This window comes from Dipodomys spectabilis, unplaced genomic scaffold, assembly GCF_019054845.1.
Source record: "Dipodomys spectabilis isolate Male_0828 unplaced genomic scaffold, ASM1905484v1 ptg000228l, whole genome shotgun sequence".
Classification (NCBI taxonomy): Eukaryota; Metazoa; Chordata; class Mammalia; order Rodentia; family Heteromyidae; genus Dipodomys; species Dipodomys spectabilis.
Genome location: NW_024870905.1, coordinates 10,284,559 through 10,304,226, shown reverse-complemented (window position 1 = coordinate 10,304,226; position 19,668 = coordinate 10,284,559). Strand labels below are relative to the sequence as shown.

General features: G+C 41.9%; 1 protein-coding gene across 3 annotated transcripts in view; it reads left to right on the top strand.

The window, feature by feature from the left end:
- The window catches only part of Morf4l1 (mortality factor 4 like 1), a 31,861-nt gene that overhangs the window by 7,519 nt on the left and 4,674 nt on the right, over positions 1 to 19,668 (top strand). For 2 of the 3 annotated variants that reach the window (XM_042697778.1, XM_042697777.1), the window contains exons 4-9: positions 3,340 to 3,456; positions 11,328 to 11,414; positions 12,010 to 12,090; positions 15,486 to 15,511; positions 16,817 to 16,905; positions 18,492 to 18,593. In XM_042697778.1, coding sequence (XP_042553712.1) covers positions 3,340 to 3,456; positions 11,328 to 11,414; positions 12,010 to 12,090; positions 15,486 to 15,511; positions 16,817 to 16,905; positions 18,492 to 18,593 — 502 coding nt within the window. The remainder of the gene's footprint in view (positions 1 to 3,339; positions 3,457 to 11,327; positions 11,415 to 12,009; positions 12,091 to 15,485; positions 15,512 to 16,816; positions 16,906 to 18,491; positions 18,594 to 19,668) is intronic. The other variant, XM_042697780.1, reaches the window with a different exon arrangement.

Below are 19,668 nucleotides of genomic sequence, written 5' to 3'. Positions count from 1 at the left end.
TTGTCCTTTAAACATAACATTTCCAGTGACTCTTCTTACAAGTTGTTTTCTCTAAATGCTTTGTCACATGACCCATTCTCTGGTACCTGGGTGGTGCCTTGTGATTTGATGAGTTTATTCCAGTGTGTGGAGGGAAGGTTTTGTTGTGTTTTTTTTTGTTGTTTTTTTTTGGTCAGTTGTGGAGCTTGAACTCTGGGTATGAGCTCTGTCTCTGAGCTCTTCAGCTCAAGGCTAGCACCCTGCCACTTGAGCCATAATGCCCTGTCCTGTTTTCTGGTGATTTATTGGAGATAAAGAGTCTCATAGACTTTCTCGGTCTGGCTTTGAATCATGATCCTTAGATCTCAGCCTCCTGAGTAGCTAGGATTACATGTGTGAGCCACCAGCACCCAGCTGGAGGAAAGGCTTTATGTTCACTGGCCCTGAGAATTCATCTTGTTTTATATGATTCCTTCTTCTGGTAACAACCACTTGTTTTTATTTATTTTTGTTGGTCATGAGCCTGAACTCTGAGCCTGGGTGCTGTCCCTCAGCTCTTCAGTTTAAGGCTAGCGCTCTACCACTAGAGCCACAGCACCACTTCAGGCTTATTTTGCTTATGTGGTGCTGAGGAATTGAACCTGGGGCCTCATGCATGCAAGACAAGCACTCTAGCACTGCCTTCCCAGCTCCCCACTTATTTCTTCGATAGGAAATTGGTTAATGTTTCTTCAATTAGAATAATTGTAGAAAGCTGGGAATCTCAGTGTATAAAAACACATTCTGAAAACTTGGATTTTTTTCTTAAGCAGTAACTGAAGATGATCCCAATCTTGTATTTTAAATGTTGAGAATTTGGGAAAATAGTGAAGAGAACTATCTTCTGGGGTTTCAGAAGTTAAAACTGTGATCTGAAATAAATTCTTATATCTAGGAAACAGGAAAATTTACCTTGTGGCTTTTAAGCATCTCAGAGCTTTCTCTTCAAATAAATGAAATGTCAGGCTGATTTTTTTTTTTGTTGTTGTTAGACTGTATTATTTTTATTTAAAAAATTTTTATTGTAGGTGCTGGGAAGATGGGTTCGATTCCTTAGCACCACATAAGCAGAAAAAGCTGGAAGTGGTGCTGTGGCTCAAGTGGTAGAGTGCTTGCCTTGAGCTAAATTGCTGATGGACAGTGTCCAGGCCCAGAGTTCAGGCCCCATGACCCCCCCCCCCCCAAAAAAAATATATTGTAAAGGTGATGTACAGAAGTGGTAGTTACATAAGTCAGGTATTGAGTACATTCTTGTTGAACAGTGTCACCTCTTCCCTCCTCAGTTTTTTTCTCTCCTGATCCCCCTCTCCCACAGACAGATACTTTTGCTCATTGGCTAGTGTTCTACCAACTGAGCCACATCTCTGATCCCTAGGCCTTTGTTTTTTGGTCGGTCATGAGGCTTGAACTCTGGGCCTGGGTGCTGTCCCTCAGCTCTTTAGCTCAAGGCTAGTAGTGCTTTACCACTTGAGCCACAGTGCCACTTCTGGATTTCTGGTGGTTTATTGGAGATAAGAGTCTAAAGGACTTCTTTGCTCAAGCTGGCTTTGAGGATCATGATCCTCAGATCTCAGCCTCCTTAGCTAGGATTATAGGCATGAGCCACCAGCTCTTGGTTTTTCTAGTCTATTTTACATGTTGATTTTCTGTTGACACCAGATAATTGAGAGTGCTATAATGCAAACCTCTTATTTCCTATAGGAAACAGTCTTGTATGCATATTGTTAGTAGAGGAAATTTGAATCTACAAACAGCAGACTGTAGAGTAGGCCTGCTCTGCTCCATCTCCTGCATAACTTTAAAGGTGTGTTAGTCTTTCTTTTGTACAACTACTTAAAAACATAGATTTTTCTCTTAGCTGGATGCCAGCGGCTCACCCCTGTGATCCTAGCTACTTAAAGGCGGCTGAGATCTGAGGATTGTAGTTCGAAGCCAGCCTGGGCAGGAAAGTCAATGAGACTCTTTACTTCCAATTAACTATGAAAAAGCTGGAAAGGGACCTGTGGCTTAAGTGGTGAAACACTGACCTTGAAAAACAAAAAAACAAAACTTAGGGACAGTGCCCAGGTCCTGAATCCAAGCCCTAGGACTGGCACAGGACATTTTTTTTTGGTCTGGTCGTGGGGCCTGAACTCTAGGCCTGGGCGCTGTCCCTCAGCTCTTCAGCTCAAGGCTAGCGCTCTACCACTTGAGCCACAGTGCCATTTCCGGCTTTTTTCTTTTTGCTTATGTGGTGCTGAGGAATCGAACCCAGGGCCTTGGGCATGCAAGGCAAGCACTCTACCACTGAGACACCTTCTCAGCCCAGGAAAATTTTCTTTTAATCAAAAAAAAAAAGTTGTTTTAGAAATTTCATTTTAATAACTCTGCATACAATTATTTAGTAGGTAGTTTGTATAAAGTTAAACGTACAACTCAAAGACTATTTTAAGACTGGTTTTTGTACCTTACTAGAAATTGCAAAAATACCATATATAATATAAGACTTCATTATTTCAAATACTGTTGATTGCTTTGGTGTGTTGTAGTCTGGTAAATGAGAGTTTGGCATAGTTTTTCTACTTGGGGAAATGGTAGGTGATAGTAATACACATCAGCAGTTTCTGTGGTGGATTGGTTTGTAAATGTATAATTTTGCAAAGAGCCATTTTAATCTTCGAGATAAACTTTGAAAGAAACCTTTACATTTATTTTGGAAGTGGGTGGGCAGGGTTCTTCAGATGTATAGCAAGTGTGTTGTATTCTGTGCTTGACACTGTTTCCATAGATTGTGACTGGGAAGGACAAGCTAACTGGGAAATTCTGACATCCGTATATGCTTGATCTATATGCTGGTTTAGCTGTCTGCTGGTATTCTAGCAGAGAGAACTTCAGAGCAAACAATGTTGTCCATTTATTTCACTTTGACTCAGAAGGGATTTCAACTCTGCACTTAAAGGAAACTTAGAGCCCGTTGGATTTATGTGAAGATGCTTGTTTAGATGAATTTTGTATCTTGGGGGGAAGGGATTATAAGGTTGTAAAATATAGTGTCCCGATAATTGTCGTTAGCTCCCTTCATATAGAGTATTAAAATTGAGAGAAAGATCTTCATTTTGGAAAAAAATTCGGACATCAACATTCCAGTTTCTCAGATTGGTATTTTCTTAAAACTTGAGTTTACTGTTTCCAAAACTAGTGTATTTCTAGATTTTCAGAAACCTTACTGAAGTAGGTTGAACCAGACATTCAGATAATTCCATTTGTAAGTAAATCTTAGAGCTTAAGCTAAATTCTGGAGCTAGTTACTGAGATCACTTTGTACTATGCTGTCTATATCAGAAGTGCTGTGAGGCCCAGGCGCTCTGAAAAAACTTTGAAGACACGTGAGGATATTGTAGCCCCTTTTCCAGTTCCTGAAGGAGCTCCCTCAGTGCACCATCCCCTCCTGACCTCTAGGTAAATGCATGTTTAAAGTTTTCTCTAGGAAATCATGTTGAAGAATGCTTTCTATTTATTTTTCCTTCTGGCTACAGTCTATAAGAGGTCAGAGGTGAGAAATTAAAAAACACTGCCTTGAGCGTTTACCTGATTGTGCACTAATGGAGCTCCATCAGCGGGAGGAAAGACAGCCCAAAGAGTGTTGAACACTCCAAAAAATGTCTTGTTTTATATTGTTTTTTCTGGAAAATAAAACCACACCAGCATTGGAAATGGAAGGAATTTTACATAAAAGTGCCAGAATGCCTTACTAAGATTTTAATAATAGATTCCAAAACCTTTACAGTGTTCAGAAAGCCTTCTTCTAGTCAACCTGGGAAGTTAGTGTATTCGTTTGTGAGTGAACCTATGTAAGGGATGGTGTGGTTTGGTAAGCCATCACTCTTCCATGCCCCAACAGCTCAGTTGACTGGATGGTGAGTATTGTAGTGTTTTAAATGTGTTCCTCTTAACACCTTGAGAAGAGAATGTGTCACAAGTGTCTTGTGCATATTTCTGTTCACAGCGTGCTTTAAAGTAGGTACTGTTGTTACTTTGGTCATAGTTTTGAACTTAGGGCCTGGGCACTGTCCCTGAAGTTTTTTGCTCAAGGCCAGCACTCTACCACTTTGAACTATAGCTCCTCTTCCTGTTTTGTGGTGGTTAATTGGGATAAGAGTTTTTTTTTATTTTTTTTATTTATTTTTTTTTTTTTATTGTAAAGCTACTATACAGAGGGTCACAGTTACATGAGTGAGGTTATGAGTACACTTCCTCTTGAACATTGTTACCCCCTCCATTGTTTTCCCCCTACCATCCCCTCCCTCCCTCCCTTCCCCGAGGTTCTTTTTTTTTTTTTTTTTTTTTTGATTGTGATTAAATGATTACATAATTTCAAAGTCACAAGTTCATTCTAACTTCCCTGGAGCAAATTGTCTACCACAGTCTGTAATATATAACAGTGTTCACATGTTATATACCATATTTGTGATCAGCAGCATGAGGATATTTAGTAGTGGTTCAACCAGATGAGCGGGAGTTCTTTGTTTCTTAAGTCCTGTTAGTTTTGTCGTATCACTAACCTTTTGGATTTAGCATCCACTTATGAGGGAGACCATGTACCGTTTGTCTCTTCGTTCTTGGCTTACCTCGCTCAACATGATTCCTTCTAGCTCCATCCATTTCCCTGCAAATGCCATTATTTTGTCATTTCTAATGGCTGCATAATATTCCATTGTGTATAGATACCACAATTTTTGGATCCATTCATCTGTGGTGGGGCACCTAGGTTGTTTCCATATCCTAGCTATTGCGAACAGTGCTGCAATAAACATGGAGGTGCACGTGTCCTTGTATATTGGTTCCTGTTGTTCAGGGTAGATGCCTAGAAGTGGTATGACTGGGTCGTAAGGGAGGTCAATCTTTAGCTTTCTAAGGACCCTCCAGACTGCTTTCCAAAGTGGTTGTATAAGTGTACATTCCCACCAGCAGTGTAATAGGGTTCCTCTTTCTCCACATCCCCTCCAGCATTTGTCGTTGGCTGATTTGTGGATGTGGGACATTCTGACTGGGGTAAGGTGGTATCTCAGGGTTGTCTTTATTTGCATTTCCTTCACCACCAGGGATGATGAACATTTCCTCATGTGTTTCTTTGCCATTTTTATTTCTTCATTTGAGAAGTCCCTCTTTAGTTCCCTTGCCCATTTAGTAATTGGTTTGTTAGGTTTGGGAGGGATTAGTTTCTTGAGTTCCCTGTATATACAGGATGTTAACCCCTTGTCTGATATATTGCTGGTAAATATTTTTTCCCAATTAGTTGGTTGTCTTTCTAGCTTAGTTGCGATAGATTTAGCTGTGCAGAAGCTTTTTATTTTAAGGTAGTCCCATTTGTCGAGTCTCTCTCCAACTTGTTGTGACCCTGGGACTCTGTTCAGGAAGTTCCTTCCTGTGCCTATTAGTTCAAGTGTCTCTCCTACTCTGTCCTGCAGTAGTTTCAGAGATTCAGGTTTAATGTTAAGGTCTTTAATCCATTTTGAGTTGATGTTGGTGCATGGTGATAGGCTGGGGTCCACTTTTAGTTTTCTGCATGTGGCTGCCCAGTTTTCCCAGCACCAGCGGTTGAAGAGGCTGTGTTTCTTCCATTGTATGTCTTTGGCTCCTTTGTCGAATATCAGCTGGCTGTAGGCCTGTGGATTTATATCTGGATCTTCTATTCTGTTCCATTGGTCTTCGGGTCTGTTTTTGTGCCAGTACCATGCTGTCTTTGTGATTATAGCTCTGTAGTAGAGTTTGAAGTTCGGCATGGATAGCCCTCCCATATTGTCTTTATCCCCTAGAATTGTTTTGGCTATTCTAGGTCTTTTGTTGTTCCATATAAATTTTTGGACTGTTTTCTGTATTTCAGTGATGTATGTCATTGGGATTTTAATAGGAATTGCATTGAATTTGTATATTAATTTTGGAAGTATCACCATCTTTACTATATTAAGTCGGCCTATCCAGGAGCATGGGAGGTCTTTCCATTTCCTAGTGTCTTCTGCAATTTCTTTCTTTAACTTTTTATAGTTCTCATTAAATAGTTCTTTTACATCTTTGGTTAGGTTAATTCCTAAATATTTTATTTTTTGGGAGGTTATTGTGAATGGGGTTGCTCCCTTTATTTCCCTCTCTTCCTGTGCGTTATCAGTGTATAGGAAGGCAACTGATTTTTGTGGGTTTATTTTGTATCCTGCTATTTTGCCGAAGTGACTTATGATTTCTAAAAGTTTGGGGATGGAGTTTTTGGGATCGTGGAGGTATAGTATCATGTCGTCTGCAAAAAGGGATAGTTTCACTTCTTCTTTCCCTATGCGGATCCCTTTAATGTCTTTTTCTTGCCTTATTGCCCTGGCTAAGGGTTCTAGGACTATGTTGAAGAGGAGTGGAGATAGTGGACATCCTTGCCTTGTTCCTGTTTTTAGGAGGATTGGTTGTAGCTTTTCCCCATTAAGTATAATATTGGCTATTGGTCTGTCATAAATGGCTTTTATTGTTTTTAGAAATGTTCCTTCTATTCCTATTTTCTCCAGAGCTTTTAGCATGAATGAATGTTGAATTTTATCAAAGGCCTTTTCTGCATCTGTGGCGATAATCATGTGATTCTTGACCTTGGCTCTGTTGATATGCTGGATTACATTTATTGACTTACGTATGTTAAACCATCCCTGTGTCTCTGGGATGAAGCCTACCTGATCATAGTGTATTATTTTTTTTATGTGTTTCTGGATTCTGTTAGCTAGAATCTTGTTAAGGATCTTTGCATCTGTGTTCATCAAGGAGATTGGCCTGTAATTCTCCTTTTTGGTTGGGTCTTTGCCTGGTTTGGGGATGAGTGTGATATTGGCTTCGTAGAATGAGTTTGGGATAGCTCCCTCCTTCTCTGTTTCTCTGAAGAGCTTGAGGAGTATGGGTATTAGTTCTTCTTTAAAGGTCTTATAGAATTCTGCTGTGAATCCATCTGGTCCTGGGCTTTTTTTTGTTGGAAGACTTTTGATAGCTTCCTGTATCTCATTATAGGATATTGGCTTATTTAATTGGTTAACTTCTTCTTTGCTCAGTTTGGGTAACTTGTATTTCTCTAAAAATGCATCCATTTCCGCCAGATTTTCTTCCTTTAGAGAGTATAGCTTTTGAAAGTAGTCTGTTAGAATTGTTTGGATATCTTGGGTACGTGTTGTGATGTTTCCCGTGGCATCCCTAATCCTATTAATATGGGTTTCCTCTCTTCTTTTTTTAATTAATCTTGCCAACGGGCCATCAATTTTGTTTATTTTTTCAAAGAACCAGCTTTTTGTTTGGTTTATTTTGGTTATGGTTTTCTGATTTTCTAATTGGTTAATCTCTGCTCTCAATTTGGTTATCTGGCTTCGTCTAGTAGCTTTAGGTCCCATTTTTTCTTGTTTTTCTAGCTGTTTTAGTTGCAACATGAGATTATTTACTTGGTCTGTCTCCATTCTCTTGATGTGGGCACTGAGGGCAATAAATTTGCCCCTCAGGACTGCTTTTGCTGTGTCCCACAAGTTTCTTTGTGAGGTGTTTTCATTTTCATTGAGTTCTAGGAAATGCTTTATTTCTTCTCTGATCTCTTCTGTTACCCAGGCCTTGTTAAGGAGTGTGCTGTTCAATTTCCATGTATTAGAGAAATTTCTGCGGTATGCTTTGTTATTGAGAGCTAGCTTGATTCCACTGTGGTCAGATAGGATACAGGGGATTATGTCGATCCCTTTGTATTTGCTTAAGTTCCTTGAATGAACTATGATATGGTCTATTTTGGAGAAAGTTCCATGAGCTGCTGAGAAGAATGTGTACTGTGTTGTTTTAGGGTGAAATACTCGGTAGATGTCAGTTAATTCCGCTTGAAGTATGGCCTCACTTAATTCGGTAGCTTCTTTGCCAATCCTCTGGTTGGTAGACCTGTCCTTTGGTGAGAGTGGCGTGTTAAAGTCTCCTAGTATTATCGTATTGGGATCTATTTTATTCTGTAAGTTTGAGAGCATTTGTTTAACATATCTGGGTGCACCGATATTTGGGGCATATAAGTTGATGATGGTTATATCCTCCTCTTGGATTGTTCCCTTTATTAATATGTAATGTCCGTCCTTGTCTTTCTGTACTGATTTTAATGAAAAGTTTATTTTGTCAGATATCAGGATAGCTACACCTGCTTTCTTATTGGGGGAATTTGATTGGTAGATCCTTTTCCACCCCTTCACTCTGAGTTTGTTTGTATGTTTGGCTGAGAGGTGGGTCTCCTGAAGGCAACAGATGGATGGGTCTTGTTTTCTGATCCAGTCCTCAGTTCGTTTTCTTTTAATTGGCGAATTCAGCCCATTTATATTAAGAGAAAGTATAGAGAGATGCATTGTTGTCCCTGCCATTCCGTTTTCCTAAGTTTTTCTTCTTTCCTTTCCTCCTGTGCTTGCTCAGTTAGACTTTGAGTAATGCCTGTTTGGGGCAGGTCCCAGTTCCTGGTTGCTTTCTTCAGGTTGTGTCCCCCCTCTTAGAATTCTTTGTAATGCTGGCTTAATGTTTATGTATTCATTTAGTTTTTCTTTGCTATTAAAAGTTTTCAGTTCTCCATCGAATGTGAATGCTAGCTTTGCCGGGTATATCAGTCTGGGTTGGCAGTTATTGGCTCTCAGGGCTCGTATGGTGCTTTCCCAGGCTTTTCTTGCATTCATTGTTTGTGTGGAGAGATCTGCAGTGATTCTAATTTTTTTCCCGTTGTAGTATAGCTCCTTCTTCATTTTTGCTGCATGCAGGATTGTTTCCTTATTATTCAGATCCATCATTGTTACTATTATGTGCCTAGAAGTGTTTCTCCTGGGATCTTGCTTGTTGGGTGTTCGATAAGCTTTTGTGATGTAGTTAAGATGGTCGTTTTTGAGGTGGGGAAAATTTTCATTGACTATCTTGTTAAATAGGTGTTGCATTCCCTTGCTCTGGAATTCCTCACCTTCGTCCACTCCGATTATGCGAAGGTTAAATTTTTTAGCATTATCTGCTTGCTCTTGAATTTCCCTTTGGTTTAATTTGAGTGATTTTTCCATATCTGTCACTTTTTGGTCCAGTTGGTGTATTCTGTCTTCTGTATCTGACACTCTACCTTCCATTTCATTCACTCTGTTGACCGTGGCTTCTATTGTGGTTTGCATGATGGAAATGGATCCCTTTATGGATTCAATGTTGGTTCTCAGAGTACTGATCTCACCTCTCAATGAGGTGATATCAGTATGCATTACCTCTAATTTGGCGTTTATCTCACTTCTTACTGAGGTTTGTGCAGCTTCTATTTTTGCATCCAATTTTTGTTTGATATCCTGTATATCTTTTGATAGTTCATCCTTGTGCTCTTTCAATTTCTGATCCATTTCTCGCTTTATTTCTTGAGTCATTGCCTCCAGCAACCCTTGGATGTAGTTTTTGTCTTCCATTCCTGCTTTGCTCCCACTGGGGCTCTCCCCTGCGTGGCTGCTGGCTTTTGAGGTGAGCTTGCTGTCCTGGGTAGTGGTAAACCTTGTGATTTTTCTCTGTGATTTTCGCATGGGGGTTCAGGAGACTGCTCTTCAATCTTGTTTTGGTGTGTCTGTCTTTGCTTGGTTGCTGATTCTCTATTGGTAGAGAGAGTCTGTGTCTGATCTGGATTCTGTTGGGAGCCTATTTCCAGCTGCTATTCACTTAGGATTCTCAGCTCTCTGCTGTAGCAATTCCCGCCTTTGGAAGGGTTGAGCAGCCTAGACTGCTTGTGTTTGCTCCTGCGGGTGCTCTTGGGAAGATCAGATGCTCTGGATGCACTCTCCCAAATACTGGAGTCTGCTATGGGCTCCTGATGTGTTTTTGTTTGTTTTGGGCTGGTTGTGGGCTTGAACTCTAGGTTTGGGTGCTGTCCCTCAGCTCTTCAGCTCAGGGCTGGCACCCTACCATTTGAGCCACAGCCCCACTTCTGACCCTTTTTGCTTTGTTCAGGCGCCGGTCCCCTGGCCTGGTTCCGGCCCCAGCCTGGAGCGCGCTCGTTAGGCCTGTGCTAATGTGTATACCACCTTGGTTATGCAGCCTGGAGGACACAGTTCGAATTTCTTCTACTGTTGGTAGTCTTGACCCAGGGGCACTGTTCCTGGCTTGAGCATTTAAGCTCCCTTCCCGGGGCGCTCTTGCTCTGGCCTGGCCAGCAGAGTGTGCTCCACCGGCTGGTGGGGCTCTCGAACAGTTCCCAGTTTTAGTGGGTCCTGTGGTCCGGGTGTTGGGGTAGGGAGTCTAGGTCAGGGTCTGGGGATTCCCTCCAGCTCTGGTCTCCCTTGATGGATTCCCTGTCCCCTGATGGGTACTCACCCTGTAGGTCGTCAGTTGTTGTTGCAGTCCGAGTTCAGTTGGGGTGGTTGCGGGCTGGGTTGGGCGGCCCCCCGCCGGGTCGTTGCGATCGCGACAGGTCCCTTTGTGGCGCTGCTGGTGCCGGGCGGCTTTGGCGGGATGGAGCCTCTCCGCTCCGGTGGAGAGTGATGGGTGGGGTGGGATCCTCCTGGAGACTCCCGGCTGGTAGGTTTCTCTGTTCCTGGCGATCCGCTGTTCTGCAATCCGGTACCTGGTGATCTGCAAGCAGCCCCCTGTGTCTCTGTGGCTCCGGCAGCCCCTGCCGGGCCGGCTGGCCGGCGGCTTGGCGCACTGCCGCGCGGCCAGTAAAGGTTGGGGGAGGGGTCTTCGCTCTTCTCTGTTCTGAAATTCTTCTTTTCCTCTCTTTCTTTTTTTGTTATTTTCCACCTCTGGTTTTTCTCTGAGTGTTCGTCTTTTTGTTGTTGTCGGTCTCTTGGGGAGATTAAAGGTTGGAACTCGAACTCTCTTTTTGGTTGGAGAGAGCTGTGGCGTTTCCCTACTGCCCCGTCGCCATCTTGAGAACTCCTCCTGGGATAAGAGTTTTAAAACATGATTCTCAGATCTCAGCCTCTTGAGTAGCTGGGATTCTAGGTGTGAGCCACTAGCATCCAGCCTCCTGTTTTTAGTTTGGTAGGGACTATTGTTCATTCATCATTGGTTATTTTCATTCTGTAAGGCTTAGGTGTCACATTCTTGGCCATTTGTAAAAATGATGGGATTGACCTCTTTTTGGATTCTGGCAGTTTATATTGGAATGGTGCTTGTGAGAGTGAAATGGCCTTTCATTTTCCATTTTCATGAAGAGAAAGGATCTACCGTACCAATTTGTCAAGTGATTTCAGAGAAATCCAAACTCTGACCTCCTGGGTCTGTAATGGTTCATTGCAGCAGAGAGGAAAGTTGGTCATGGGGGCTGATTTTGATGGTGTTTTGCTCTCTTTCAGCTGGGATGAATGGGTTCCAGAGAGCAGAGTACTCAAGTACGTGGACACCAATCTGCAGAAACAACGAGAACTTCAAAAGGCCAATCAGTAAGTTTATGGGAAATCAGCCATGAAATCATGTGCTGCTATTGGTTCTTGTCACCTGTCAGCCCTGTGTGGCTTTGACTTGAAGTGGTTAGATAAGCCTTTTCTAGATAAGGGGATGAATCCTGCTATTGCGGCTGTTCTTGGGTTCTGTGGAAAGTACACTGGACAGGGAAACAGGAGAAACATCCACATTAACTCATGTCTGAAAACACACTGGGGTAGAGAGACCCAGAAAGACTGCCTTAATTTCAAAGCTGAGCTGTGTACTTAAAGATGATAATGTTGAAAGAGGGTCAGATTAAAAGCAAACATTGTGATTAGTGAATTCCAAAATATATGTAACTGGACTTAGATGCCATCAAGTTAGAGCATCTACTTTAGAATTGGTAGTCTTACATACTTTTTTTTTTGCTTGATTTTTGTAAATCCCTTGTGTCTTATTTGTTAAGAGTTAAGAATAAAAGTGTGCCAGAATGTGTGTGAGCTAGGGAACCCTGATCAGGAATGTGGGGTCCAAGTCCATATGGACCCACACTAGCACCATTGTGTTTTCTAGCCAAGTGCTTCCTTAACCATACTGAAATTACTTTCGCAGGGAGCAGTATGCGGAGGGGAAGATGAGAGGGGCGGCTCCGGGAAAGAAGACATCCGGCCTGCAGCAGAAGAGTGTTGAAGTGTAAGGGGCACTGTCTTTGCTTCCATTACATGCAGGTTTTTTTGTTGTTGTTGCTATTTTGTTTTTGCCAGTCCTGGGATTTGAACTCAGGGCCTGGGCACTGTTTCTGAGCTGCTTTTGCTCACGGCTAGCACTCTACCACTTTGAGCCATAGCGCTACTTCTGGCTTTTTCCGTTTATGTGGTGCTGAGGAATTGAACCCAGGGCCTCATGCATTCAAAGCAGGCACTCTACCACTGAGCCACCTTTCCAGTCCCCTACATATAGTTTTATATAGTAAGTTAAACTTAAATCTCACAGGTTAAGACTGTGGAAAGTTGAAGTGTTGGAACTTTAAAAAGGCTAATAAAGCTTTTCCGTTACCAGGTTGTTAGTCACAAAAAATTGCACAAGTCTGTGGTTTTCCTTAGTGACTCCACCCCAGTGCTTCATTAAACCATGATTGCAGTTGAGTGGCATTAAGTACACTGAGAATCCTTATAAGTTACGTGTGTATGCATGTGATATTTTCTCTTAAGGTGGTATTGAGTTACCAGCAAGACAAAATTTTGAGGTAAATTTTGAACAAAGTTTACTTTTTCAGTAATGCTGAAATGTGTATAGGTAAAACAATCTAAGAAAAAAACCAATACTTGTTAACTCTAGGCATGTAGGTCATTATCCTGTAGTACGGGTCATGCATGTGTACATGGTGTGTGCCTAAAGTTTATGCGCTTGGCTGGAATGGCAGCTAATACAATTTTTAAGCATTCGTGATATGAGAACATAATGATCACATCTTGTCATCACATCTTGTCCCACCCAGTCATGTGTCTTGAACTTGGCCTTGGCGCTGTCCCTGAGCTTTGTTGCTTAAGGCTAACATTCTGTCACTGAAGCCACAGCGCCACCTCTGCCTTTATTGATGGTTAATTGTAGATAAGCGTCTCAGGGACTTTCCTGCCTGGGCATCAAACCTTAGATCTCAGCCCCCTGAGTAGCTAGGATTACAGGCATGAGCTGAACCACCAGCACCCAGCTAGATCACAAATTTGCTGAGCTACCTGTTTGTGCCTTTGGTGGTGTGCTGCTAGTCAAAGGGAATCTCATATGCTGGGTGCTGGAGGCTCACACCTGTAATCCTCTACGCAGGAGGTTGAGATCCAAGGATCGCAGTTCAAAGCCAGCCTGGGCAGCAAACTCCATGAGACTCTTTTCTCCAGTTAACCACCAGAAAACCGGAAGTGGTGCTGTGGCTCAAGCCATAGAGTGCTTGCTTTGAGCTGAAGAGCTCAGGGACAGTGCCCAGGTCCAGAGTTCAAGTCCCATGACCAACCAAAAAAAAGGGTGGAGGGGGAACTAAGGTACTTCAATGTGACTTGCCCAAATTTTAAATTTGTTTTTTGTTACTATATTGGAGGATAAGGTCTCTACATATAACCCAGGTTGATCTTTAACTCATGTTCTTCCTACCTGAATCTCCCTAGAGCTGGGATCATAGGACTGTGCCATCATGCCTCATGCGAAGGGATGTTAGAGGTCCTATGTCTTATCTTTGGAAACATCTTCACATTGGCTCCTGGATTTTGGCACCATCTTCCTGGGGTTGGAACTCATCCTCGTGTTTGCCAGGCAGATGGTCTATCTTGGAGCTACTCTTTTAGTCCTTGTTTTTAGGTTCTGTTTTAGATGAGGTCTCATGTTACCTTGGCCTGGCCTCAGGCCACACTCTTTGTACCTTTTACTCGCATGTAGCTGGGATTACAAGTTTGCCACCTGTTCCTGTTAAGCATGACTTTGTTGAATGAGGGTCTCACTTAGCTTTTTCCCCAGATACTGGGGAACTGTGATGGCTCTGCTCTTCATCTCTATGTAGCTGGGATTACATTTGTGTGAGCCATTGTGGATTCTTTACAGAGAAGCTTAACAGTTTTGCTTGATGATAACAGTAGTCATAGGGCTTAGAAGTTAGGAATGCAGACTGAATATTGGTGATTGCACATTCTGAAAAAGTAGCTTGCATGTTTTATAGAGCAAATGAGGGCTGGGAAGTCAGATCAGTAATAGAGTGTTTGCCTCACTTGCATGAGGCCCTGGATTCAATTCCTCAGCCAGAAGTGGCACTGTGGGCTCAAGTGGTAGGGCGCTAACCTTGAACTGAAGAGCTGAGGGACAGCACCCAGGCCCAGAGTTCAGGCCCCAGGACTGACAAAAAAAAGAGCAAATGAGATGGAGCAGGAATGTTCAGGAATTCTTACTACTGGGGTCCACTAAAATATTGTTCCAGATCTTCTATCTTTGGGTGGGTGGTGGTGGGGATAGAAACAAGGTCCTTGTGCATGCTAGACAAAAACACTCCACCATTTCCCTCGAGTCTTCAGAGTTGAAGCCAGTTGTATCAGTGTTTTTAATTTTATTTATTTATTTATTATTAATTTTTTTTTGGGTCCGTTCATGGGGCCTGAACTCTGGGTCTGGGCGCTATCCCTCAGCTCTTCAGCTTAAGGCTAGCACTCTACCACTTGAGCCACAGTGCCACTTCTGGCTTTTTTATTTTTGTTTATATGGTGCTGAGGAATCGAACCCAGGGCCTCATGCATGCAAGGCAAGCGCTCTACCACTGAACCATCTTCCCAGCCCCAGTGTTTTTAATTTTAGAGTAGAGAGTAAGTGTAAAAGATGGAGAGTAAAAACTCTTGGTTTCTTTTTTGTCCTTTATATTATTGATACAAGCAAGTAAAGTGCATGGTTTAATCTGATTCAGAAATGCTGCTCCAAAAATAATTAGTATTAGAAAAGTTGACATCCTCCTGAGTAGCTAGGATTGTAGGTGAACTCGTGGTACCTGGTCAGAACTTTTTTTTTTTTTTTTGGGTCCGGTTGTGGGGCCTGAACTCTGGGTCTGGGCGCTGTCCCTCAGCTCAAGGCGAGTGCTCTACCACTTGAGCCACAGCACCACTTCCGGCTTTTTTCTTTTTGCTTATGTGGTGCTGAGGAATTGAACCCAGGGCCTCAGGCATGCAAGGCAAGCGCTCTACCACTGAGCCACCTTCCCAGCCCCCCTGGTCAGAACTTAAATAGGCAAAGCTAGTAATTTCTGGTTTGGGTAGTCAAGAACTAGGTTGTTAATAGCGGTGAGCTAGATGGACATCAGCTTTGTTTTAGCTATGGGAAAGAGATAATTAGATGATGGGAGATTTGACCAGTGTGAAGGGAGTAACATATTTAACAAATACACAAATTTAAAATCAAAAGTAGTTTTTGGGAAAAACTACGTTAAAATAATTGGGGAAAACAAAAAACTTTGTGTGGAATTAATAACTTAATATTCATGTGTAATCCCTTTTCTTATAAAGATAATATTTAGCTGAAGATAACTTGTTTTGTTAAGCAATAATTTTTCTTTGTCTTTTCAGGAAAACCAAAAAGAATAAGCAGAAAGGTAAGAATATTAGCTTTCTTAAAATTAACCTCACTTTACGTAAACTTTAGAATGTTTGTGGTTTGAAATCACCCTTTTTAAAAGAACTTAACATTTTTAAAAGAACTTACCATTTTGGAGTAGGGTTGTAATATTTTTGATGCTCTTAAGTGAGAGAGCAGCAATGTTGTAGATGCATACGTGAGTATTAGTAAACCTAGCCCTGATTTTTCATTTGTGAAATTCAGTTATTTTCATGTGTTTCAGTTTTATACGTGAGTATTAGTAAGCCTAGCCCTGATTTTTCATTTGTGAAATTCAGTTATTTTCATGTGTTTCAGTTTTCTCTTTAAAAATACATTGTCTTCATTTTTAGCATATATTATTCACGTTAAATAATGTTTTGCTGTGGGGTTTTTATGCACGTGTATGAATACACTTCAATATATTCACACACATCACCCTCTCTTGTCTCTCCCTTTGGTCCCCTTTTCTCAAATTCATCTGCTTTAGTTTTTTTTTTCTTTTTTCTTATAGGCTGGTCCTGGGGCTTGAACTTAGGGCCTGGTCATTGTCCCTGAGCTTTTGTGCTCAAAACTAGTTCTCTATCACTTGGAACCACAGCAACATTTCTGGCTTTTTGGTAGTTAATTGGAGTTAAGAATGTCTCAGGGACTTTCTGATCTGGCTGGCTTTGAACAACATGATCATCAGCCCTCAGCTTCCTGAGTAGCTAGGATTACAAGTGTGAGCCGCTGGCACCTGGCTTTTGTCTGCTTTAGTCTTAATGACTCCTCCATAAGAGATAGGATTTTTTTTTGGGGGTCCGGTTGTAGGCCTGAACTCTGGGCTGGGGCTCTGTCCCTCAGCTCTTCAGCTCAAGGCTAGTGTTCTACCACTTGAGCCCCAGCACCACTTCCGGGTTTTTTCTTTTTGCTTATGTGGTGCTGAGGAATCAAACCCAGGGCCTCATGCATGCAAGGCAAGCGCTCTACCTCTGAGCCACCTTCCCAGCCCAAGAGATAGGGTTTTTAATAAATGGAAGATGGTGATATCACTATGTTTCTGTTAAATATTAAATAGGTAGAACTGTTAGAGTTTATTTTTGATTAGGAGGAGTGTGACTTAATTCTCTAATATCATTTTTATAGTGGGCAAATAATGCCTCTGTTAAATATTAAATAGGTAGAACTGTTAGAGTTTATTTTTGATTAGGAGTGTGACTTAATTCTCTAGTATCATTTTTATAGTGGGCAAATAATGAAAGTAGGTATGTTAGATTTCATGACAATTCTTAACCAATTCTTTACCCCTGTTTTTCCATAGCACCTGGCAATGGAGATGGTGGCAGTACCAGTGAGACACCCCAGCCTCCTCGGAAGAAAAGGGCTCGGGTGGATCCTACTGTTGAAAATGTGAGTTCTTTTCCACTTCCTTTTTTTCTTCTAGATAGCGTCTCCCAGTGTTGAGGCTGTCCCCATCCTCCTTCCCTGTGCTGTGATTACAGGTGTGCTACCACCTCACATGGCTGCAAATTGGTTTGTAAAAATCATTTTTGTGTATGTGTGCCAGTCCTGGGGCTTGAACTCAGGGTCTGGGCACTGTCCAAGAGCTTTTTGCTCAAGGCTAGTGCTCCACCACTTGAGCCACAGCTCCACTTCCAGCTTTTTTTGGTAGTTAATTGGAGATAAGTAGCTCCTTTGCATGTCAGTCCTCAGCCTCCTAAGTAGCTAGGATTACAAGTGTGAGCTACCAGAGCCCATCTTTTACAAGTTTCCCCATCCTTTTTTTGTCAAGTCATGGGGCCTGAACTCGGGGCCTGGGTGCTGTCCCTCAGCTCTTCAGCTCAAGGCTAGCCACAGCACTACTTCTGGCCTTTTCTGCTTATGTGGTGCTGAGGAAACCTAGGGCCTCATGCATGCAAGGCAAGCAGTCTACCACTGAGCCACCTTCCCAGCCCCCTACAAGTTTTTTTTTTCAATACTTTTTATTGTAAAAATACTGTACAGAGGGGTTACAGTTACATGGTAAGATAATGAGTACATTGCCTGTCGAGCATTGTTGCCTCCTACTCTTTTCCCCTACCCCATCCCTTCCTTCCCAACTCCCTAGCTAGTCCCTCCCCCCCTGCAAGTTTTTTTTTTAATATAACCTGTTAGAATTTTTAGTCATAGCACATAGTGCTTGGTTTTCCAAAGTATTACTGTTAACTCTAGTTCCACATATGTGTGAGGAAAAAGCTCTAGAATTGTTATAATATTATTTCTAATTTTACTGTTTCAATTATGATTTCCAGAGTTAGTAAGCTGGGAAAATAGGACTTTTAAGTTTTAATTGAAATGGCTTATGTAGCTGCCAATATGTAAAATTAATGAGATCCTTATATTCTTTTTTTTTTTTTAATTTAATTTAATTTTATTTGAGAACATACTGTACAGAGGGGTTACAATTACATGGGCAGGATAATGCATACATTTCTTACCAAGCATTGCAGCCTCCTCCTTTGTTTACCCTTCACCTCCCTTCCCAGCCTCCCCCTTCCCCCCCACCCAATCATACCCCCCCTCCCCCCTTATATTCTTAAAATGGTTACTTTAGGACATATTTTGAAGACTTAATAAGGAATCAGTATACTGAATTGATTTTTGTGAATTGAAGATGTTCCTTTAAAGATAGTCATGTTTGGGATAGTTATTTGGATATCGACAATAAAATTGAAAAGAGTTAAATTATACGATGTCTGGGTGTTCATTTCCAGAAAGAAGGAAATTCACTAAAGAAGTTTGGTCTTCACAGGAAGATAGTTAAGTGGATAGTAGGAGGCAAGAGTGTATTCCTTTTTTCTTTTCCTAGGTGCATGATAGTCTCTTAGGTTTTAAATGTCAGTTCCAGCTGTGTGAATGTTTTCTAGTGTCTAGAAACCAACAAAAGCCTCTTTCAAGAGTCCTATCTAAACAAGAAAAGATTTTTTATTATTATTCTCTTTGTATTTTCTATTTAGGAAGAAACATTTATGAACAGAGTTGAAGTTAAAGTGAAGATTCCTGAAGAGCTTAAACCATGGCTTGTGGATGACTGGGACTTAATTACCAGACAGAAACAGGTACATTGAAGAACTAGACAAGCTCATAAGCTGCATGCCTATGTTTTTACTAGCAAAAAAGTAAAAGAGGGCTCGGTGTGGGGATACATCCAGAAGGAGTAACTTGAGATATACAACTGTGTGATAGTTGAGATAATTCTTATTTGGAAGTTACTGTGGCAGGAACTCGAACATTGCTAGACAATGCGCATGTGTTTTCTGTCACTGAGAATGAACATACTTACAGAATATAATCACACACAGCATCACCTGCAGAGGAAAGCAGAGTCTAATTGAGGTCTTTCATAGGATAGGGATATTTAACAGGGGCCTCATGAGTTCAGTCATGTAAATCCAGAAAAAGAAGTTTGGGGGGGTGGGGTTAGTCCTAGGGTTTAAAGAACTCAGGCTTGCTAGACAGTGTGCTACCTCTTGAATCACACCTTCTTTTTACTGGTTATTTGGAGGTGGATTCTAGCAAACTTTTCTGCTTGAGTCCAGCCCTTGAAATCTGTGTTCTTAGTAGGATTACAAACCCGAACCACTGACCCTGAACTGGACTCAGTTTCTTTAAATGAGGATAAACGGTTTAGGTGAGGCAGGGATGTGGTGGTGGAGGAGGTGGTGGAGGCGGAGGCGTTGATGTTGATGGTTATAGAAGTTGGGAGACCTAGCAGTTGGGCGCAGAGTCTGAACACAGTGTGAATCCTGACTTGAATTCTTTGGCTGTAGATTACGGTTATGCAGCTAAGCTGCCAATATTTAAGCTATGGGTCTGCCACTGTGTGTGAGCTAGGACATGTTTTTCAGGGTGCACTTAATGGAGTGATAGCCCCCACTCCGTGGGATTGATGTGAAAATGAAAAGGAAGAATTGCAGTAATGTTGTAGACTGGGTCTGGTCTGGGTCTGGCTGGGGCTTGGTCATTCACGCAGTGAGGAATCGATGGGGGGAGGCCGCTTGCTTTGCTACAGTCTGTAGAGAGGCAGCCATAGATAGCAGCTTGGTTCCCAGTTTTCAGCTATTCTATTGGAGTGGAGTAGTTCTTCCTCAGTCACAAAACCATGTTTCAGTTGCCGAATAGTGTCTGTTTTGT